Source organism: Tamandua tetradactyla, chromosome 14 (assembly GCF_023851605.1).
Source record: "Tamandua tetradactyla isolate mTamTet1 chromosome 14, mTamTet1.pri, whole genome shotgun sequence".
Classification (NCBI taxonomy): domain Eukaryota; kingdom Metazoa; phylum Chordata; class Mammalia; order Pilosa; family Myrmecophagidae; genus Tamandua; species Tamandua tetradactyla.
The window spans coordinates 70,626,564-70,650,886 of NC_135340.1; the positions used below are offsets into that span (position 1 = coordinate 70,626,564).

The window sequence follows — 24,323 nt, forward strand, 5'->3', positions numbered from 1 at the left end:
CCTCCAGGATAACCTCTAGAATCTGTCTGAAATCTCTCAGCATTGACACTTTATTTTGTCTCATTTCTCTCTTCCCCCTTTCGCCTGAGAAGGTTTTCTCAAACCCTTGATACTGAGTCCCAGCTCATTCTAGGATTTCTGTCCCACGTTGCCAGGAAGGTCCATACCCCTGGGAGTCATGCCCCACGTAGAGAGGGGGTGGGCAGTGAGTTTGCTTTTTTGAGGGAGATAACAAGAAGGACTTATGTTGAATATAAAAGTGACCAAAAAGGGATTTTAATAACCATTTTGTAAGATGTGATTTAAAATTTTTTATGATATTTAAGTACAAAAGCAAGAGTAAGAGTCTTACTTATTATTTAATCTGACTTTTAAAATATCGAGGCCCCACTTACCTAATGTGCTGATTTACAATCACTTTCCCTTCCAACACACATATACACACACACATACCCCTCAAGGTAACTAAATAATGTGGTAAGTAATAATGTCTATATAAATTTATTATAAATTCCATGGCCAGAGTTCAAACTTACTTTCCTTTGTCCTTCAACCATTCTGGGTTCTTTTCTTCTTCTTTTAAATCACAAAGTTCAGGAATATCAGTATTCATTGTTCTTCGTGCCTCTGCTTGTTTATGTAGCCACTGAAATGAGAAAGAAGTCTTATAAAAGGCACAAAGGGAGGTTTATTTTATTTAACAATGACTTTTAAATGGAAATAGTAGATGATGATGTTGATTTTAAACTTCCATTTTTTCATACTTCTATAAAAAATCTCACTAGCTGATTGATATGAAATATATAAAAATGTCTAGTCCAAACTATCAATTTTGGGAGTTCGTCATGGTTATTTTTATTTATTTGTATTTTAATTTTTCTCAACATGAAATATAAAGTGATTTTTAATTATTATAATTTTAATCATAGAAATAAATTTATAAACAATAAAATACAAAAATAATGTATTGCTTAATAATCAGAAAAAAGTTAGTATTTATAAACAGTCATTCTGCCTTAAGGATCTTCAATTATTTCTACAAGTTTTCAATTCAGAGAAGCATCAATTAATATCTTACACTAAAAAATGCAGTTGCGAGTGCTTTTTTTTATTAGCTTTTGGTTTTTACATGGGCAGGCACAGGAATCGAGCCTGGATCTCCGGCATGGCAGGCAAGAACTCTGCCAGCTGAGCCTTCCCTGTCAGTGCTTTTATAACCAAAGATATACAATTTTAATTTATATGAAAAATTCTAAGTTCCAGGCATAGGAACTTCTAAATGAATGAAAGCTATTATTTCCAAAATATCACAATAGAAAATACTCAACAGCAATTTGTTCCCAAATCTCTTCTCACCAAAACACATACTGATCTGAGTTTACAAATCTACTATAGAAAATGATTTATTTGATAAAATAAGTGACAAGTATAACGTTTACCTCCTGGATTACACAAAAATACTGTGTATTAAAGCACAGTTCTCTCATCAGAATTTGAGAGCAAAATAAAATCTATAAAAATATTTTCTCATAAGGAAATAGTAAAATACATTCCTGAAAGTAGTATTTTCAGTATAACAAATACTGATGAAATTTAGAGCCAGTACTAGTTTCAATAGATGAAAAAAAAAAAAGAATTTAAGCATTTTCATTTGTGGTAAGCGCAACTAACAGCAAGTAGATATACCTCCTCTTCTTCTGCTACTTGTGATTCCCGGAGAGCAGTTGGGAATACTCGAGGAGTAAAGTTGATTTTAATACTGCCAACAGAGCGAGGAGGAGGAACATTGTCTTCATTAAACTTATCAAAAAATATATTTTCTGAATTTCTCCCTTCAAAAGAATATTAACAAGTAATTTATTTTTCATTTTCTACTTTAACAATCAAATTCACATTTTTAAATGGTTTTTCAAAAAAATTTTTTTTGAGTTTATATACAATTTTTTTAACTTTGTTTATTAATTAAAAAAATTAACAAACAAAACATTAAGATATCTTTCCATTATACATATACAATCAGTAATTCTTAATATCATCACATAGTTGCATATTCATCATTTCTTAGCACATTTGCATCGATTTAGAAAAAGAAATAAAAAGACAACGGAAAAAGAAATAAAACGATAATAGAGAAAAAAAAGATTATACATACCATACCCCTTACCCCTCGCTTTCATTTACCACTAGCATTTCAAACTAAATTTATTTTAACATTTGTTCCCCCTATTATTAATTTTTATTCCATATGTTCTACTCTTCTGTTGATATAGTAGCTAAAATGAGCATCAGACACAAGGTTTTCACATTCACAGAGTCTCATTGTGAAAGCTATATCATTGTTCAATCATCATCAAGAAACACGGCTACTGGAACACAGCTCTACATTTTAAGGTGGTTCCCTCCAGTCTCTCCGCTACATCTTGAACAACAAGGTGATATCCATTTAATGCGTAAGAATAACCTCCAGGATAACCTCTCGACTCTGTTTGGAATCTCTCAGCCATTGACACTTAGCCTCATTTCACTCTTCCCCCTTTGGTTAGAAGGTTCTCTCAATCCCTTGATGTTAATTCTCAGCTCATTCTAGGGTTTTTCTCAGTCCCTTGATGCTGAGTCTCAGCTCATTCCAGAATCTCTGTCCCACGTTGCCAGGAAGGTCCACACCCCTGGGAGTCATGTCCCACGCAGAGAGGGGTAGGTTGGTGAGACTGCTTGTCATGTTGGCTGGAGAGAGAGGCCACATCTGAGCAACAAAAGAGGCTCTCTTGGGGGTGACTCTTAGGCCTAAATTTTAAGCAGACTTGACCTATCCTTTCTGGGGTTAAGTTTCATATGAACAAACCCCAAGACTGGGGGCTCAGCCTATAGCCTTGGCCGTCCACACTGCTTGTGAGAATATCAAGAATTCAACTTGGGGAAGTTGAATTTCTCCCCGTTCTCACCATTCCCTGAAGGGGACTTTGCAAATACTTTTCCACTCACTGATCGAATCATTCTGGGATTCATCGGGCATCACTCTGGACAAACCAACAAAATCTTATGTCCTACTCAAGATTTATTGTAATATTCAAATTCTCTGTTTCTTTATTGATCCTCTGTCTAGATGTTCTGTCCATTGATGAGAGTGGGGAATTGAAGTCTCCAACTATTATGGTAGATGTGTCTATTTCCCTTTTCAGTGTTTGCAGTGTTTGCCTCATGTATTTTGGGGCATTCTGGTTCGGTGCGTAAATATTTATGATTGTGATGTCTTCTTGTTGAATTGTTCCTTTTATTAGTACATAGTATCCTTCTTTGTCTCTTTTAACTGTTTTACATTTGAAGTCTAATTTGTTGGATATTAGTATAGCTACTCCTGCTCTTTTCTGGTTGTTATTTGCATGAAATATCTTTTCCCAACCTTTCACATTCAACCTATGTTTATCTTTGGGTCTAAGATGTGTTTCCTGTAGACAGCATATAGAAGGATCCTGTTTTTTAATCCATTCTGCCAGTCTATGTCTTTTGATTGGGGAGTTCAATCCATTAACATTTAGTGTTATTACTGTTTGGGTAGTACTTTCCTCTATTATTTTGCCTTTTGTATTTTATATGTCATATCTAATTTTCCTTCTTTCTACACTCTCCTCCACACCTCTCTTTTCTGTATTTTCGTATGTGTCTCTAGTGCTCCCTTTAGTATTTCTTGTAGAGCTGGTCTCTTGGTCACAAATTCTCTCAGTGAATTTTTGTCTGAAAAATATTTTAATTTCTCCCTCAGTTTTGAAGGACAATTTTGCTGGGTATAGAATTCTTGGTTGGCAGTTTTTCCCTTTTAGTAATTTAAATATATCATCCCACTGTCTTCTTGCCTCCATGGTTTCTGCTGAGAAATCTACACATAGTCTTATTGGGTTTCCCTTGTATGTGATGGATTGCTTTTTTCGTGCTGCTTTCAAGATCCTCTCTTTCTCTTTGAACTCTGACATTCTGACTAGTAAGTGTCTTGGAGTACGTCTATTTGGATCTGTTCTCTTTGGGGTGCACTGCACTTCTTGGATCTGTAATTTTAGGTCTTTCATAAGAGTTGGGAAATTTTCAGTGATAATTTCTTCCATTAGTTTTTCTCCTCCTTTTCCCTTCTCTTCTCCTTCTGGGACACCCACAACACGTATATTTGTGTGCTTCATATTATCATTCAATTCCCTGAGTCCCTGCTCATATTTTTCCATTCTTTTCCCTATAGTTTCTGTTTCTTTTTGGATTTCAGATGTTCCATCCTCCAGTTCACTAATCCTAACCTCTGTCTCTTGAAATCTACCATTGTAGGTTTCCACTGTTTTTTTCATCTCTTCTACTATATCTTTCATTCCCATAAGTTCTGTGATTTGTTTTTTCAGACTTTCCATTTCTTCTTTTTGTTCATTCCTTGCCTTCTTCATGTCCTCCCTCAATTCATTGATTTGGTTTTTGATGGTTTTCCATTTCTGTTCGTATATTCTGAATTAGTTTTTTCAGCTCCTGTATGTCATTTGAACTATTGTTTTGTTCCTTTGACTGGGCCATATCTTCAATTTTCCTGGTGTGATATGTTATTTTTTGCTGGCGTCTAGACATTTAATTACCTTAATTAGTTTATTCTGGAGACTGCTTTCACTTATCTTACCTAGGGTTTTCTTGCTAGATGAGTTTGTTGTCTATCTGTTCATTGACCTTCAGTTCAGCTTTTTCTGGGTCTATAGCTTAAGTTTTGTTTAACAGAAGGTAATTTTTCAGTTCTTGTTTTCTTGTTTCTTGTCCTGCTTGTAAGGTGCCTTTTCCCTCTCCACCCTTAGGAGTGTCTACATAGGTATTACAGACTCCAGCCTGGTTTTCCCAGACTAAACTGGCCTCCTATCGGGGGAAGGAGTCACCTGCATCAGTTTTCCCTGAGGGTGAGACCCAGCAGGTTGAAAGACTTTCCTGTGAAGTCTCTGGGTTCTGTTTTTCTTATCCTGCCCAGTATGTGGCACTTGTGTGCCTGCGGGTCCCACCAGCAAAAGATGTTGTGGTTCCTTTAACTTTGGAAGCTCTCCCTGCTGGGGGCGTGGTGGAGACAGAGGAGAGATTGTAGGCTGGTTTTAATGGCTTCAAATTGCCAAGCCCTGGGGTCTGAATTCCTTGAGAGAGGGGTTCCACCTAAGTTGGGCTTCACCCCTCCCCTGGGGAAGGCACAGGTGGGAGACAGCCCTGAAAGCAGTCTGTTTCTGCCTATGCCTGGGGCGGCTGCAGCCCAAGTAGTCCGACTGCTGAATCCAGAGGCAGCCAAGCCTCCGTAGAAACAGCCAAAAAAACCTCTGTTTCGTCCCCTTTCCTCTTTTTCATTTAGCCCAATAAGCGACCTCCACCTTGACCAGGTTCGCCTGAGCTGGGGGCCTATTTTTAGTAGTCAGAATTTTTTTTTTTTTTTATTAACAGAAAGAAAAAAAAAAGAAATTAACACAACATTTAGAAATCATACCATTCTACATATGCAATCAGTAATTCTTAACATCATCACATAGATGCATGATCATCGTTTCTTAGTACATTTGCATCGGTTTAGAGGAACTAGAAACACAACAGAAAAAGATATAAAATGTTAATATAGAGAAAAGAAAAGTAGTAATAATAGTAAAAAAAAAAACAAAAAAAAACAAAAAAAAAAACCCTATAGCTCAGATGCAGCTTCATTCAGTGTTTTAACATGATTACTTTACAATTAGGTATTATTGTGCTGTCCATTTTTTAGTTTTTTTATCTAGTCCTGTTGCACAGTCAGTATCCCTTCAGCTTCAATTACCCATTGTCTTACCCTGTTTCTAACTCCTGCTGGACTCTGTTACCAATGACATATTTCAAGTTTATTCTCGAATGTCCGTTCACATCAGTGGGACCATACAGTATTTGTCCTTTAGTTTTTGGCTGTACTCACTCAGCATAATATTCTCTAGGTCCATCCATGTTATTACATGCTTCATAAGTTTATCCTGTCTTAAAGCTGCATAATATTCCATCGTATGTATATACCAAAGTTTGTTTAGCCATTCTTCTGTTGATGGACATTTTGGCTGTTTCCATCTCTTTGCAATTGTAAATAACGCTGCTATAAACATTGGTGTGCAAATGTCCGTTTGTGTCTTTGCCCTTAAGTCCTTTGAGTAGATACCTAGCAATGGTATTGCTGGGTCGTATGGCAATTCTATATTCAGCTTTTTGAGGAACCGCCAAACTGCCTTCCACAGTGGTTGCACCATTTGACATTCCCACCAACAGTGGATAAATGTGCCTCTTTCTCCGCATCCTCTCCAGCACTTGTCATTTTCTGTTTTGTTGATAATGGCCATTCTGGTGGGTGTGAGATGATATCTCATTGTGGTTTTGATTTGCATTTCTCTAATGGCCAGGGACATTGAGCATCTCTTCATGTGCCTCTTGGCCATCCGTATTTCCTCTTCTGGTAGGTGTCTGTTCAAGTCTTTTTCCCATTTTGTAATTGGGTTGGCTGTCTTTTTGTTGTTGAGTTGAATAATCTCTTTATAAATTCTGGATACTAGACCTTTATCTGATATGTCATTTCCAAATATTATCTCCCATTGTGTAGGCTATCTTTCTACTTTCTTGATGAAGTTCTTCGATGCACAAAAGTGTTTAATTTTGAGGAGCTCCCATTTATTTATTTCCTTCTTCAGTGCTCTTGCTTTAGGTTTAAGGTCCATAAAACCGCCTCCAATTGTAAGATTTATAAGATATCTCCCTACATTTTCCTCTAACTGTTTTATGGTCTTAGACCTAATGTTTAGATCTTTGATCCATTTTGAGTTAACTTTTGTATAAGGTGTGAGATACGGGTCTTCTTTCATTCTTTTACATATGGATATCCAGTTCTCTAAGCACCATTTATTGAAGAGACTGTTCTGTCCCAGGTGAGTTGGCTTGACTGCCTTATCAAAGATCAAATGTCCATAGATGAGAGGGTCTATATCTGAGCACTCTATTCTATTCCATTGGTCGATATATCTATCTTTGTGCCAATACCATGCTGTTTTGACCACTGTGGCTTCATAATATGCCTTAAAGTCCGGCATCGCTAGACCTCCAGCTTCGTTTTTTTTCCTCAAGATGTTTTTAGCAATTCGGGGCAACCTGCCCTTCCAGATAAATTTGCTTATTGGTTTTTCTAATTCTGAAAAATAAGTTGTTGGGATTTTGATTGGTATTGCATTGAATCTGTAGATCAGTTTAGGTAGGATTGACATCTTAATTATATTTAGTCTTCCAATCCATGAACACGGTATGCCCTTCCATCTATTTAGGTCTTCTGTGATTTCTTTTAGCAGTTTTTTGTAGTTTTCTTTATATAGGTTTTTTGTCTCTTTGGTTAAATTTATTCCTAGGTATTTTATTCTTTTAGTTGCGATTGTAGTAGTCAGAATTTGTTTATTAATGGCACAATTGGTGTTTGGTTGGACTCAGTCCCTGCTACTGTTAGAGTCTCTTTCCTTTCCCTCTGGGAAGCCGCCTGTGGGGGAGGGGCACCGGACACCAGCCACCGTGGCTTGGGGGACTCACGGTTCCGGAGACTCACAGCCGGTCCAGCTGGTCCAGACTGGGTTATGCTGTGTGTCCGGTCACTATTGTGGCTCCGGGATATGTTCTGTACTGTTTCTGGTTACTTAGTAGTTGTTCTGGAGGATGAACTAAAATGTGCACATTGCTAAGCTGCCACCTTGGCCCCTATATATCTCTCTTCGGGTTTTTCAAAAATTTTTATTAATAAAACCAATAAACATACTATATGAACATTCTTTTTTTATCACATTGTTATATATTCATCATCATGATCATTTCTTAGAACATTTACATCAATCCAGAAAAAGAAATAAAAAGAAACCAGGAAAAAAAAAAATTCATGCATACCATATCCCTTACCCCTCCCTTTCATTGATCACTAGCATTTCAATCTACTAAATTTATTTTGACATTTGTTCCCCCTATTACTTATTTATTTTTAATCCATATGTTTTACTCATCGGTCCATAAGGTAGATAAAAGAATGATCAGACCCAAGGTTTTCACAATCACATAGTCACATTGCAAAAGCGTTATCATTATACAATCATCTTCAAGAAACATGGCTACTGGAATACAGCTCCACATTTTCAGGCAGTTCCCTCCAGCCTCTCTGTTATGCCTTAACTAAAAAGGTGATATCTATTTAATGCATAAGAATAATCTCCAAGATAATCTCTCGACTCTGTTTGGAATCTCAGCCATTGACACTTTATTTTGTCTCATTTCTCTCTTTCCCCTTTCGGTTGAGAAGGTTTTCTCAATCCCTTGGTGGTGAGTCCCAGCTCATTCTAGGCTTTCTGTCCCACGTTGGCAGGAAGGTCCACACCCCTGGGAGTCATGCCCCATGTAGAGAGGGGGAGGGCAGTGAGTTTGCTTGTCGTGTTGGCTGAGAGAGAGAGGACACATCTGAGCAACAGAAGAGGTTCTCTTGGGGGTAACTCTTAGGCCTAATTTTAAGTAGGTATAGGCTTTTAGTCCTTTGTGGAGTTAAGTTTCATATGAACAAACCCCAAGGTTGGGGGCTCACCCTATTGCTTTGGTTGTCCCCACTGCTTGTGAGAATATCAAGAATTCTCCATTTGGGGAAGTTGAATTTTCCCCCTTTCTCACCATTCTCCCAAGGGGACTTTGCAAATACTTTTTCACTGTTCAAATCCTTCTGGGATTTGTCGAGGTATCACTCTGGTCTGTCCCTTATTTTTGAAGGACAGCTTTGCTGGATAGAGAATTCCTGGTGGAAGTTTCTCTCTTACAGTACTTTCTGCCATACCACTGCCTTCTCACCTCCATGGTCTCTGATGAGAAACTGGCACTTAATTTTATTGAGGATCCCTGGCATGTGATGAATCACTTTACTCTTGCTGCTTACAGGATTCACTCTTTATCTTTGGTATTTGCCATTCTGATTAGTATGTGTCTCAGAGTAGGTCTACTAGGATTTATTCTGTTGGGAGTATGTTCTTGGACATGTATATTTACATCTTTCTGAAAGGTGGGAAATTTTCAGCCATTATTTCCTCTAATACTCTTTTTGCCCCCATTTCTTTCTCTCCTTCTGGGACACCCATGACGTGTATATTTGTACGCTTCATACTATCATTCAATTCTCTAAGATCCTGCTTAATTTTTTCCATCTTTTCTTCTATGAGATTTTGATCATCTTATCTAATTCATTGATACTTTCTTCTGCTTGTTCAAATGTGCTATTGCATGCCTGTAGTGTATTTTTAATCTCTTCTATTGTGCCTTTCCCTATAAGTTGTTTCTTTTCATTCTTTAAAATTTTTCTTTATGCTCACCCAGTGTCTTCTTAATATGCTTTATCTCTTTAGCTATGTTTTCCTTCATCTCCTAGAATTGATTTAGAAGCTTTGTTTGAAGATCTTTGATTAGTTGTTCCAAATTCTGTGCCTTCCTTGAAGTTTTAATTTGTTCCTTTTATTGGGCCATATCTTCATGCTTTTTAATATGGCCTTGTAATTTTTTGCTGATGTTGAGGCACCTGTTTATCTTGATTAGTTTACTCTGAGGATCAGTTTCTCTCTCTTGACTAGGATTTTACTATTGATTGGCTTTTGTTAAGGGTCTTCCTGGATACTTGAATAAACTTATTCTAGACATTTAGAATTGCCTCTGCTTAACTTATCAAATTTTATTCAGCTCTTCTACGTGAAAATGTGGTATTTTTAGGATTGCAATAGTTGTACAACTCTTTCAGACTTAGGGGAAAGCTTCCTTTCCTCTCTTCCTTCTCCAGGAATCTTGAACTGTGTTGTTTGTTTTGTTTTGTCTATGTTTTTTTAAAAATTACTATTACATTTTAGTGCCTCTAGCTGCTTTTGCATAGAGTGCAACCTCTGGGAGGTAGGTCACCCTGGAGAGTACTTTCCCAAGACAGTATTTTCCAGCCAAAACAGGGCCGGGGATGAGTTCCAAAGAGACATGGGGACAGGGTCAAGAAAGACAGCCAAAAGACTTTTTGACATCTCCCCAAAGCTGTTTTCTTGGCCTTTCCAGCAGATGGTGCTATTCAACAAATTTTTTCCTGCAGGTCCAAGGCAGTCCACTGCCTTTGCCCCCGTCTAGGGGGCAATGTTGAAACAATGGCTGCAGTGGTAGTGCCTCTCTGGGATGGGTTAAAATCATGGCTCAAAGCCAGAACCAACAATCCAAATTTGCCATTCAAAAGCCAGGATCAGTACTCTGTCATGCCTCCCATCTCTCCTGCCCCATTCTTGGGGAAGAGGCTACCATGCCCGTTTACAGCCACAGCTGCAAGCCAGGCCCTGGACCCAAGGCTGGTAGCCTCAAGAGTGGGAATTGGGCACATGCAGTCACCACTGAGTCCTTCATTCACAGTTCTTTGCTGCAGTGTCTTAGCCTCTTCATTTCACTCTTTCCTGTATGCCTCTTGTCCTGGCCTCTGGAGCCCCAGAACTGTTGTTTCAAATACTTTCTGCCTGTCTACTAGCTGGTTTTGGAGGAGGAGCAAGTACTGCAGCTCCCAACTCTGCCATCTTCTCCAGAAGTTCCTGGAAATAGGTTTTTTTTTTTGTTTGTTTGTTTTTTAATTTTTGGAGCAGTTTTATTTATAATTGCCAAAAATGGAAAGCAGCCAAGATACCACTCAGTAGCTGAATGGATAAACAAAACAAACTGTGGTACATAGATACAATGGAATATTATTCCAAGATTTTTAAAAATGAGTTATCAAACTATGAAAAGCCATGGAAAAACTTTACACACATATTGCTATGTGAAAGAAGCCAGTCTGAAAAGGCTACTGTATACGTGCATGTGATATTCTGGAAAAGGCAAAACTATACAATGAAAAGATCAATTATTGCCAGCATTTGGGAGGAGATGGGGAGGGTTGAATAGATGAAGCACAGAGCATGGAAATAGGGTATTTGTAGATATTATTAAGTTAAAGATTTCAAGATGAGAACACCCTGGATTTAGTGTGGGTCCTAACTCCAACAAGCAGTGTTTTTACAAGAGACAGAAAAGTAAACGACACTAATACACAAAGGAGAGAAGGCCATGTGAAGAAAGGCAGATGGGAGTGATGCTCCTACAAGCCAAGGAATGCCAAGGAGTGATGAAAGCCTCCTAGAGCTTGGAGTCATGGAATGTATTCTCCTTCAGAACCTCCAAAAGGGGCAAACCCTGCTGACACCTTGATTTCAGATTTCTGGCCTGCAGAACAGTGAAAAAATAAATTTCTATGCTTTTAAGTCACCAATTTTGTGGTACATTGTTACAGAGACCCTAGAAAACTAATACAAGTACTCTTTTACTAACCATAGAGTCCTGAGTTAACAAGTTTGCTTTATTAGTTACATGGACTTCAGGCCTCCAAAATTTCTAATGAAAAATCCCTAGTTATTAGAATTGTAATTTGTCATTTTTGTCTTTCAAGATTTTTGTCACTATTGTTGGCTTTCAGCAATTTGACCAAGAGGTACTTAGGCAGGGTTTTCTTTTTATTTATTCTATTTGAGATTCACTACACTTCTTGACAAGTTTCAGCCATTTGTTCTTTTTTTTTTTAACTTTTTTATTGTATAGTATAACATATATACAAAACAAAGAAATAAAAAAAGCAATAGTTTTCAAAGCACTCTTCAACAAGTAGTTACAGGACAACTTCCAGAGGATAGGAGCTAGAAGGCTTAAATCTTTTTTTATCATCATAATCGACTTTTTTTCCTTCCTTTTTTGTGAAAAGTAACACATATACAAAAAAGCAATAAATTTCAAAGCACAGCACCACAATTAGTTGTAGAACATATTTCAGAGTTTGACATGGGTTACAATGACACAATTTAAGGTTTTTACTTTCAGCTGCTCTGAGATACTGGAGACTAAAAGAGATATCAATTTAATGATTGAGCATTCATATTCATTGGTTAAATTCTATCTTCTCTGTATAACTCCACCATCACCTTTGTCCTTCCATCCCTCTCTTCAGGGGAGCTTGGACTAAGGCCATTCTAACTTTTTCATACTGCCACTAATATGGGGTAGGGAGACAGGACTATCTAACGTTCTGGAGAGGCTGGACCTTTATCTGGTCCAGGATCTAACCTAATCTGGAAAGTTATTCTAGTGCATGGAACCCTTGTGGAATCTTATATATTGCCCTAGGGGTTCTTTAGGATTGGCTAGACGGTCCTGGCTAAGGTTTGGCAGGCTATGATGGGTAGCAAGGTCTAACTGAAGCTTATGTAAGAGCAACCTCCTATCTCAAATAGGATAAATAAAAAGAAAACCCTGACTAGGTACCTCTTGGTCAAATTGCTCAAAGCCAACAATAGTGACAAAAATCTTGAAAGCAGACAAAAATGACAACGTTACAATTCTCATAACTAGAGATTTCTCATCAGAAATTTTGGAGGAGAGGAGCCAAGATGGCGGCTTAGTGAGGAGTGGGACTTAGCTCGTCCTCGAGAGCAGCTAGTCAATAGCCAGGAACAGTACCGAACAACTGCTGGGGCCACATCAGTAATCAGACACACAGCACACCCCAGTCTGGACAAGCTGGACCGGCTGTGAGACCCCCCAGAACTGTGAGTTCCCCAAGCCGTGGCGGCTGGCACCCCTCCCCCACAGGCTGCTTCCCAGGGGGGTAAAGAAAAGGACTTTACTAGCAGCAGGGGCTGAGCGCAACCAAGCTCCAATTGTGGAAATAATTAACAAATTCTGACTACTAAAAATAGGCCCTCAGTTCAGCTGAACCTCGAGTAAAAGCTGAGGTTGCTGGTTTTTGCTCCGGTGCGGAGGCAGCAGGGCTGATGGAAAAGAAAAAAAACAAAAACAAAAACAGGTTTTTTGGATCAGACAGCACAAAAGACCTTAAAGGGTCTGGGCCCTGAAGGAAAGGAGGGGGCACATAGGACCTGGAGATACACAGAGTAATTGTACCAAATTAAGTTCTTCACTGGCAAACCTGAGGAATGGGGGTCCTGCTCTGAAATGGATTTTTTTTTTTCCTGCATGGGCAGACACCGGGAATTGAACACAGGTCTCTGGCATGGCAGGTGAGAATTCTGCCACTGAGCCACCATCACACTGCCCTGAAATGGATTTTTTTTTTCTTTTCTTTTTTGTGGCTGTGCTTCTATGCCTTCACTGCTCTTTGGATACAGCTGTAGAGCCTCTCAGGCTCCAAGTGCCCGAGGCATGGGCAGAATTAAGCTTGTCTGAGAGCTTGTCTGGAGGTTGTGCCTTTCCCAGGAGAGGGGTGGAGCCCAGCTCAGGTGGAATCCCCTTCCTCAAGGAATTCAAACCCCAGGATTGGAAAACTGAAGCCACTAAAGCCAGCCTACAAACTTTCCTCTGTCTCAACCACACCCCCAGCATGGAGAGTCTGCTGAAGTTAGAGGTACCACATCACCTTATGCTGGTGGGACATGCAGGCAGATAAGTGCCACATACCAGGAAGGGTAGGAAAAACACTGAGTCCAGAGGCTTCACAGGAAGGTCTTCCAACCTGCTGGGTCTCACCCTCAGGGAATACTGACACAGATGACTCTTTCCTTCTAAGAGGAGGTTGGTTTGGTCTGGGAAAATCTGACTGGGATCCATAATACCTAAGTAGACCCTCCTAAGGGGGAAAAAAAGGCACAATACAGGGCAAGAAACAAGAACTGAAAAATTCTGATCTGTTATATAAAACCTAAGCTAGAGGAGTAGAATACACTGAACTGAATGTCAAAGAACAGACAGACAATGAAGTGACTCAGCAAGTAAATCCTAGGTAAAAAAAAAAAAGTGAAAACAATCTGCAGAATAAACTAATTAAGGAAATTAAATGCCTAGATGCCAGCAAAAAATAGCGAATCATACTAGGAAAATAGAAGATATGGCCGAGTCAAAGGAACAAACCAACAATTCAAATGAGATACAGGAATTGAAACAATTCATTCAGAATGTTTGAACAGGCATAGAAAACCTCATAAAAAATCAAACCAATGACCTGAGGGAGGATATAAGGAAGGCAAGGAACAAAAAAAAGAAAATATCGAAAGTCTGAAAAAACAAATCACAGAACTTATGGGAATGAAAGGCACAGGAGAAGAGATGAAAAAAACAATGGAAACCTACAATGTTAGATTTCAAGAGGCAGAAGATAGGATCAGTGAACCAGAGGACAGGACATCTGAAATCTTGCACACAAACAAAAATATAGGGAAAAGAATGGAAAAATATGGGCAGGGACTCAGGGAACTGAATGACAAAACAACATGAAGCACACGGATATACATGTTATGGGTATAACAGAGGAGAAGAGAAGGGAAAAGGAAGAGAAAAACTAATGGAGGAAATTATCACTGAAAATTTCCCAACTCTCATGAAAGACTTAAAATATCAGATCCAAGAAGTGCAGTGCACCCCAAACAGAATAGATCCAAATAGACATACTCCAAGACGCTTACTAATCAGAATGTCAGATGTCAAAGAGAAAGAGAGAATCTTTACTTTAAATTTAAAAATTTTTTTTTAGTTTTTTTAAATACGAAGAACACCAAACACAAAGGTTCTTAGCTTTTGATCATTCCGTTCTACATATATAATCAATAATTCACAATATCATCACATAGTTGCATATTCATCATCATGATCATTTCTTGGAACATTTGCACCTGCTCAGAAAAAGAAATAAAACTGCCGCGTCCTCTTTTTCCTCCCCGGTTTGACATGGTTCCCTGGAAGGAAGGGCAGTGGCAAGGCCTTCAACGCTCCAAAAGAGGACGAGGCATAAAATGGTGTAATAGAAAAATACTGGGATTAACGACACTAATTGTGTGTTTCTTGTTGCTGGTTGTGCTCCAAACATTATATCAAAACAAATCAGAAAGCAAAAAATTTTGTATTAAGAACTGGAAAAAATGATACAAATTGCAAAACTTTGTTAATGACTGTTTGGCAAAAATTAGGTTGGGATGCCCCCATTAAGCAAGTCATGCTGCAGATGCAGCAGACAGAAGTGCTTTTAGAACTAGTCACAGAAAAGTACCCCATAGAGAGTAAACAATTACAATTTAAAAACCCTGCATTGAGCCATCCTAGAAATTTACTTCCCACCGCGCAAGGACCACCTAATGTGAAATATAAAATTGGAGACAAATGGTGGGAACCCCCTAAAGGAGCTAATGTCAATAGGAAAAGATTCCCTGACCCTCCATTACCATACACAGGAGCTTACAATGAAGATGGCCATAGAATTGTAAATGTCAACGGTAGGCACATTAGATTTAACTCTTTATCATTTATAGAAAAACTTAGAAGAGCAAGCCCCCCTTGGTGTCTTTTTGGGGCCTAAAACAAAACGAGATCTTTTACAACAGTTAGTAAAATCACAGTTAAAATGGAGTTTAACATGCTGCCCCTGGTTCAGGGAACCTGTCCAAAAACTTCAAGAGGAAATAAAGGAATAAGAAAAACTGATACCTATCACCACCCAATCTCCCCCACCACGGCGCCGGTCCATGCTTATGAAACAATAAAAAATCTAAGTAGACAATGTAACCTTTTAATCATAAACCAAATTAAAATAGGTCTTGACATATAGCCTCACCTGTAGAATAATAGGAACAGAAAGTCTAAACTCAGAAAAACTGCAAACACAATGTCTGCGGCTTAAGCCAATATCTTGCTGCTATCGAAATCTTATGTACATGTTCCTAAGAAAATCAGAACGTGTACTTTCGCTTTGCTTCCCTGAACCTATAACCTTACCTAAAATGTAAGCCATGACGTAACCATGATCCTGTGATACCTGTTTTTTTGCCAAGAATAAGGGTATAAAATCAGTTAAGCAAAAATAAATTTAAGCGACTCTTCTCAGAGCACTCTAAGCTGTCTCTTGGTGTTCTCGCGCCGACGACCCTCCACACCTTCAAGCCCGTTCCCTCTGCTGCGGCTGGACCGCGGCATAAAACAACAACAGAAGAAAATTCGTACATACCATACCTCTTACCCCTTCCATTCATTGATCACTAGCATGTCAATCTAAATTTATTTTAACATTTGTTCCCCCTATTATTTATTTCTATGGCATATGTTTTACTCATCTGTTGATAAGGTAGATAAAAGGAGCATCAGACACAAGGTTTTCATAATCACACAGTCACACTGTGAAAGCTATATCATTGTACAATTATCAAGAAATATGGCTACTGGAACACAGCTCTGCATTTTCAGGCAGTTCCCTCTAGCCTCTCCATTACACCTTGACTAACAAGGTGACATCTATTTAATGTGTAAGAATAACCTCCAGGATAACCTCTTGACTCTGTTTCGAATTTCTCAGCCAGAGAGAATCTTAAAAGTAGCAGCAAAAAAGCAATCCATCCCATACAAGGGAAGCCCAATAAGACTATGTGTAGATTTCTCAGCAGAAACCCTGGAGGTGAGAAGACAGTGTTATGATACATTTAAGATACTAAAAGAGAAAAGCTGCCAACCAAAAATTCTATGCCCAGCAAAACTGTCCTTCAAAAATGAGGGGGAAATTAAGACATTTTTAGACAAAAAATCACTGAGAGAATTTGTGAACAAGAGACCAGCTCTGCCAGAAATACTAAAGGGAGCACTAGAGACAGACAGGAAAAACAGGAGAGAAAGGTGTGGAGAACAATGTAAAAATGAAGACTATCAGTAAAGTAAAAAGAAGAAAAATTAGAAAGGACATATAAAATCCAAAAGGCAAAATGGTAGAAAAAGGTATTGCCATTACAGCAATAACACTAAATTTTAATGGATTAAACTCCCCAATTAAAAGACACATTCTGGCAGAATGGATTAAAAACCAGGACCCATCTATATGCTGTCGACAGCAGATGCATCTTAGACCCAAGGATAAACATAGGTTGAAAGTGAAAGGTTGGGAAAAGATATTTCATGCAAACAACAATCAGAAAACAGAGTAGCTATACTAATATAAAAAAAATTAGACTTCAAATGTAAAACAATTAAAAGAGACAAAGAAGGACACTATGTATTAATAAAAGGAACAATTCAACAAGAAGACATAACAATCATAAATATTTATGCACCAAGCCAGAGTGCTCCAAAATACATGATGCAAACACTGAAAAGAGAAATAGACGCATCTACAATAATAGTTGGAGACTTCACTTCCCCACTTTCCTCAAAGGACAGAACATCTAGACAGAGGGTGAATGAAAGAAACAGAGAACTTGAATAATACAATAAATAAACTAGACTTAACAGACATTTATAGAACATTACACCCCACAACAGCAAGATATACCTTTTTCTCAAGTGCTCATGGATCATTCAAGGACAGACCATATGCTGGGTCACAAAGCAAGTCTCAATAAATTGAAAAAGACTGAAATCATACAAAACACTTCAGATCATAAAGGAATGAAGTTGGAAATCAATAATAGGTGGAAGGCCAAAAAATTCACAAATACATGGAGGTTCAAAAACACATTCTTAAACAACCAGTGGGTCAAGGAAGAAATTACAAAATGAGCTGGTTTGAAAGGATATATGTCTCCTAGAAAAGCCATGTTTAATCTAAATCCCATTTCATTAAGGCAGAATAATCCTTATTCAATACTGTATGTTTGAAACTGTAATCAGATCATCTCTCTGAAGATGTGATTTAATCAAGAGTGGCTGTTAAGCTGGATTAGGTGACGACATATCTCTACCCATTTGAGTGGGTCTTGATAAATTTCTGGAGTCCTATAAAAGAGGAAACATTCTGGAGAAAAAGAGATTAAGAGAGAGCAAAGCAGAATGACATAGCTAAGAGAAGCAGAGTCCACCAGCCACTGACCTTTGGAGATGAAGAAGGAAAATGTCTCCCAGGGAGCTTCATGAAACAGGAAGCCAGGAGAAGCTAGCAGATGCCGCCATGTTCACCATGCGCCCTTCCAGATGAGAGAGGAACCCTGACCATGTTCACCATATGCCTTTCCAGATGAAAGAACAAACTGTGACTCTGTTCACGATGTGCCTTCTCACTTGAGAGAGAAACTGTGAACTTTATCGGCCTTGTTGAACTAAGGTATCTTTCCTTGGATGCCTTTGATAGGACATTTCTATAGACTTGTTGTATTTGGGACATTTTCTCGGCCTTAGAACTGTAAACTAACAATCTATTAAATTCCCCTTTTAAAAAGCCATTCTGATTCTGGTATATTGCATTCCGGCAGCTAGCAAACTAGACAAGAGAAAAATCAGTAAATATCTCGAGGCAAATGAAAATGAAAACACAGCATATCAAAATTTATGGGATGCAGCAAAGGCAGTGCTATGAGGGTAATTTAATGCCCTAAATGCCTATATCAAAAAAGAAGAAAGAGCAAAAAATCAAGGAATTAACTGCTCAATTGGAAGACCTAGAGAAAGAACAGCAAACTAACCCCAAAGTAAGCAAAAGGAAAGAAATAATGAAGATTAGAGCAGAAATGAATGAAATTGAGAATGTGAAAACAATCGAGAAAATCAACAAAACCAAAAGCTGGTTCTATGAGAAAATCAGTAAGATTGATGGACCCACAGAAAGGTTGACAAAAAGAAGGAGAGAGAGGATGCAATAAATAAAATCAGAAACAGGAGAGGAAACATAACCACTGACCCTGCAGAAATAAAAGCGGTAATGAGAGGATACTAAGAAATTTTGGAGGCCAGAAGCCCACGTAACAATAGCTTTAAAGTGCTAAAAGAAAACAAACCTGTTAACTCAGGACTCTATGGTTTGTAAAAGAGTACTTATATTAGTTTTCTAGGGTTCCTGTAACAAAGTACCACAAAATTGGTGACTTAAAAGCATGGAAATTGATTCTTTCACTGTTCTGCAGGCCAGAAGTCTGAAATCAAGGTGTCAGCAGGGTTTGCTCCTTTTGGAGGTTCTGAAGGAGAATACATTCCATGACTCCAAGCTCTTGGTGGCTTTCATCACTCCTTGGCATTCCTTGGCTTATGGATGCCTCACTCCAATCTTCTTTTCTTCACATGGCCTTCTCTCCTTTGTGCATTAGTATCGTTTACTTTTCTGTCTTATGTAAAAACACTGCTCGTTGGAGTTTGGACCCACACTAAATCCAGGGTGTTCTCATCTTGAAATTTTTAACTTAATTATATCTACAAATACCCTATTTCCAGGAACTTCTGGGGAAGATGGCAGAGTAGGGAGCTAAAGTTAACCTAAAGTTTGACACAACATCAGGGGCAATTCCCTGACCAGCCATTTTTTCTTTAACTGTGTTTTTCCCTTCCTTCCAGATTCCAATTATCAATATGTTCAAGATTTTGATATTCCAGTAATTCCTGAGACTGTTCATTTTTTCAATCTTTTTTCTCTCTTTTGTAGCCTGAATAAATTCTATTGATTAGTTCAAGTTCAGCAACTCTCTCTCCTTTCTTCTCCATTCTGTTATTAAGCCTATTCAGCACATTTTTTATTTTAAACATATTTTTCATTTCTAAAATGTCCATTGGCTCTTTTATGTTTTCTGTTTCTCTACCGATATTTCCTATCTTGTCATTCATTACAAGTTTAATTTTCTTCATTTCATTGAGCATAGTTACAACTGCTACACTGAAGTCCATGTCTAATCATTTTAATATCTGGGTCATTTTGAAGTTGGCTTCTATTGATTGTCTTTCCAAATGACAATGAATCTCACTTTCCTGATTCTAATAAGTTAAGTAATTCTGGATCAAATCCTAGACATTGTGAATGTTATGTTGTGGAGACTGTCTTCTTTTATATATTTCTGAAACATATGGCAATTAACTTGATCAGACAAACTACGAACTCTTTTGCACCCATGGTGGGAAGGAGACCAGTTCTCAATTCTGGTTTTTTGTTTGTTTGCTTTAGTTAGGCTGCTTAGCCTTCCTTATGCATATGTAGCTCAGAGATCAGAGACCTGGACAGGGATATACATTTTATATTACATTACAATGTCTGTTGCTAGTTGTGCTTGCCTATAGTACCTGCATAATACAAGTATTGAATCATTTCAATTTACTTATTAATCCCCTACTCCCCTCTACAGGCTTGGAGTTTAGATATTTCTGGTTTATTAAGTCAAATGACACTTATCCATCCACTTTCCTGATTTAAATTGTATTAATGTTTCTTTTCTACTATCATCTCCCCCCCCCCACCCCCATTCTCTGTCCTTTGAGGTTTCTGCCATTTTGGGTTTCTTTTCTTTTCTTTTTTTTTTTTTTTTGACATGGGCAGGCTCCTAGAACTGAACCCAGGTCTCCATCATGGCAGGCGAGAACTCTGCCATTGAGCCACTGTTGCCTGACCTCTTTCTCTTTTTTTAAACTTTTTTTAAATTGTGAAATATATATATAAAAAAACAATAAGTTTCCAAATACATTTTTAAAAAGTAGTCATAGAACAGATTCTAAAGATTGGTATAGGTTACAGTTTTGTGAAAAATAACACATATATAAAAAAGCAACAAACCTCAAAGCACATCACAACAATTAATTGTAGAACAGATTTCAAAGTTTGGTATGGATTACAATTCTACAATATTAGGTTTTTAAAATTCTAGCTGATCTAAGGTCCTGGAGACTAAAGGAAATATCAATATAATGATTCAGCACTCACACTCATTTATTAAACACTACCTTCTCTATATAACTCCACCATCACCTTGGATCTTTCTCCCACTCGTTAGGGATATTTGGGCTATACCCTTAAATACTTTTTCATGTTGGAAGGGGATGGTAGTAGATATTCTTGAGAGGTTGGCCCCTCTGCATTTCAGGACTTATCTCGTCTAGGGACACATCTGGAGGTTGTAGGTTTCTGGAAAGCTACCCTAGTACATGAAACCTTTTTAGAATCTTATATAAGACCAAAGCATTCTTCAGGATTGGCACAAATGGTTTTGGTTGGGGTTTGGCAAGCTATGATAGGTAGCAATGTCTAACTGAAGCTTGCGTAAGAATGACCTCCTTGACTCTATTTGAACTCTCTCAGCCACTACTACCTTATTTGTTATACTTCTTTTCTCTCTTTTGCTTAGGATGGCATTGTTGATCCCATGATACCAGTGCCAAGCTCATTCCTGGGAGTCATCTCCCACACCAGCAGGGAGACTTTTACCCCCGGGTGTCATATCCCACGTAGGGAGGAGGGCAATGATTTCACTTGCATGGTTGGACTTAGAGAGAGAGAGAGAGAGAGGCCACATATGAGCAACAAAAGAGGTCCTCCAGAGGTGACTCTTAGGCATACATATAGGTAGGCTAAGCTTCTCCGCTACATATATAAGATTCATAAAAGCAGACTCAAGATCCTCGAGATCAAGGGCTTGGCTTATTGATTTGGGTGTCCCTAATGTCTGACACAGTATCAGGGGATTCCCTGATGGTAAAGTTTAAAAATTCCATATTTTTTCTCCCACCCCTCAAGGGACTTTGCCAATACTTTTTGGTTATCTGTTTAATATACTTTGGGATGTATCCAAGCATTATGTCTAGCTATACAGGATTAAAGGCCCTCATTCTTATTCTGGGCTCCCTGTGTTTGGATTGTTTAAATGATCTATCCAGACAGGTAGAGTTAGATTATGTGCTACAGAAAATTCAGGTTCCAGACATAATAAACCTTTCTTTCTTTGGTTTCAAAGAGTAGGTGAAGTTCTAAAATACAGATATCTTCCTTACCCCTATATTCTGAATTCCCTTAATCCTGACATGATCAGCACTTTCTTATCTCTAAACATCAGGTTATACATATATAAATAGCCTCTCAAAATCCAGAAATAACAACTACCACTCCAGACTAAATGTGACTGTTTCTAAGAGCTTACAATCTGGGCCCCAATTTTCTTTTAAATATTGTCTAAATGAGACTGTACAGTATTTACTCTTTTATTTTTGGCTTGCTTTGCCTTACCAAATGTCCCACAGGTTCATTCACATTGTTGAATGCCTCACAACTTCATTCCTTTTTGTAGTAGTACAATATTCAATCATATGTATACATCATCGTTCACAAATGTACTTCTCAGTCTGTGCATCCTTTAGTCACTTCCATTCATTGGACATCATGGATAATGTCCAAAGTCCATCAACACTTTCAATTTTAGATAATTTCATTGTTCCCAAGAGAAAGATAACCAATAAACACACCCTCAGCAAACAGAAAATCCAAACCTCGCCTTCACTCTTGTCCCTCCCCTCATTATTTATCCCTGGTGTTGCTGTACAAGATTCATACCTTTGCAGTAGTTCATGCAAGAACTTATTTATATTTGCAGTGTTAATCAGTGGGACACATGGGTCTATACAACCCCTTTCAATCACATTCACTTTCAACATGGTAATATTACTTATAGACCCATTAGTGAAGTGCCTTCACTTCCGTCTACTACCATATTATTTTAAAGCAAATCTCAGGTACCACATTATTTTTATGGATAAATATGTCAGTTTGTATCTTTACAAGACAAGGACGTTAACACATAGCTAAAATACTATTATCACATCTAGGAAAAATTTGAAATTATTCCTTAAATTCTTCATCAGTATTCAAATTTTCAAGAGGTTAGAGTTTCAGCTAGGCTCATTTCTTCTGCCCCTACATTAAATCATGATTCTTTTAGTAAAAAGAACGGTAGACACCTACCAGAACACAGGTATCATGAAAACCATTGTTAAAGCTTCAGCCAAAATGGGAAAGAAAAAGACTCATATTAATATTGTTATCATGGATTCATAGAATCAGGAAAGTTCACCACTACCAGCTACATGAATACCACAAATCTGGTGGAACTCACAAAAGAACCATTGAAAAAGAAGCCTCAGAAGGAGGCTGCTGAGATGGGAAAGGACTCTTTCAAGTATGTCTGGGTTGTGGATAAACTGAAAGTTCAACGTGAGTAAGATATTACCACTGATATCTCCCTATGGAAATCTAACACCGGCAAGAGTTACGACTGGTATTGATGTCTCAGGACATAAAGACTTTGTAAAAAACATGATTATTGACGTCTCTCAGGCTGATTATGCTGTCCAGACTGCTGCTGCCAATTCTGGTGAATTTGAAGCTGCTATCTGTAAGAATGGGCAGACCTGTTGATCATGCCCTTCTGTCTTACATACTGGATGTGAAAAAAACTCATTGTTGGCATTTATAAAATGGATTAAGTAAGCCACTATACAGCCAGAAGAGAGATGATAAAATGTGAAATTTTAAAAACAGCTATTTACAAATCTAAGTTAACTGAATATATTCATTTCTAAAACATTTTAAGTCACTTGAAGGCACTGGCCACATCTGAAGTCATATTTGTATATTCTATAACCTCTAGCACAGAGTAGACATTATGTATATATTTGTTGCATGGATAGATGAGATGGAAGAAGGGATCTGTAATGATGCTAATGTAATTAGAGGAAAAGGGCTTCTATAGTAAGAATCTGAAACACCTAATTTATACTCTTTATTCCCTCCCTTATTATCCATGAAGGTTTATTGTTTGTTTTTCTTAAGGTCTTCAGGATACGCCTTATCCATAAAAGTGTATTTGAGTTCTAATAGTATTTGAAAACATCCAGTTTGTTTAGCAGTTTTTAACAGATGGAAGGAAATCTTTACATTTAGGTGAAATGGCATTAAAAAACATAGTGTGGTGATTATCTTGTATGTCAATATTAAACTATAATTATATAAATTTAATCATGGTTCTCCTTAAAACTTGACTTTTCAAAATTCCAGGACTCATTGAGCCAACACTCAAGCTCACCACATACAGCCAGGTTGAAACAGCACAGGTTTTAGATGAATAAAGACTGAGGTTCAAATTCCACAGATTTACTTAATGTATAGTCACTTATCTCTGAATATCTACTTTATCTCTGCTAACAGCACTTATCTCGAAGTGGTGTTGTAAAGACTGAATGACATAACCTATAAAAATCATCTAGTGTATAATAAATACTAAATAACCCCCAAAGTTTAATATTCTATAATGAGATAAAAATGATTGAACTTTTAACTTTTAATAAAAAATTACATTCTCCTTTCTGTCTTTGAATATATCAGGGTCAAAGGGCCAGAAGCAGTCAGGTTCCAATCTGCTTCCAGATATAAGACTACAAAGCACTTTCTGCTTATAATTCTCATTTTCTTGAGTCATGTGAAAAAATACATATTTCACAAAAATTCCTAGTTTTATTTCTAAAGGGAAAACTGAATGCTCCTGGCACTTAGTCCAATCCAAGGCTTC

At 37.8% G+C, this 24,323-nt stretch overlaps 1 protein-coding gene across 6 annotated transcripts in view; it reads right to left on the minus strand.

Annotated features, from left to right (window-relative positions):
• The window catches only part of DNAAF4 (dynein axonemal assembly factor 4), a 124,091-nt gene that overhangs the window by 37,790 nt on the left and 61,978 nt on the right, over positions 1-24,323 (minus strand). For all 6 annotated transcript variants that reach the window (XR_013162414.1, XR_013162412.1, XR_013162411.1 and 3 more), the window contains exons 5-6: positions 1,687-1,832; positions 537-646 (exon numbers count right to left, since the gene is read on the minus strand). Coding sequence is in view for 2 of the 6 variants with exons in the window: in XM_077127982.1 (XP_076984097.1) it covers positions 537-646; positions 1,687-1,832 (256 nt within the window). In the remaining 4 variants the exon portion in view is untranslated. The remainder of the gene's footprint in view (positions 1-536; positions 647-1,686; positions 1,833-24,323) is intronic.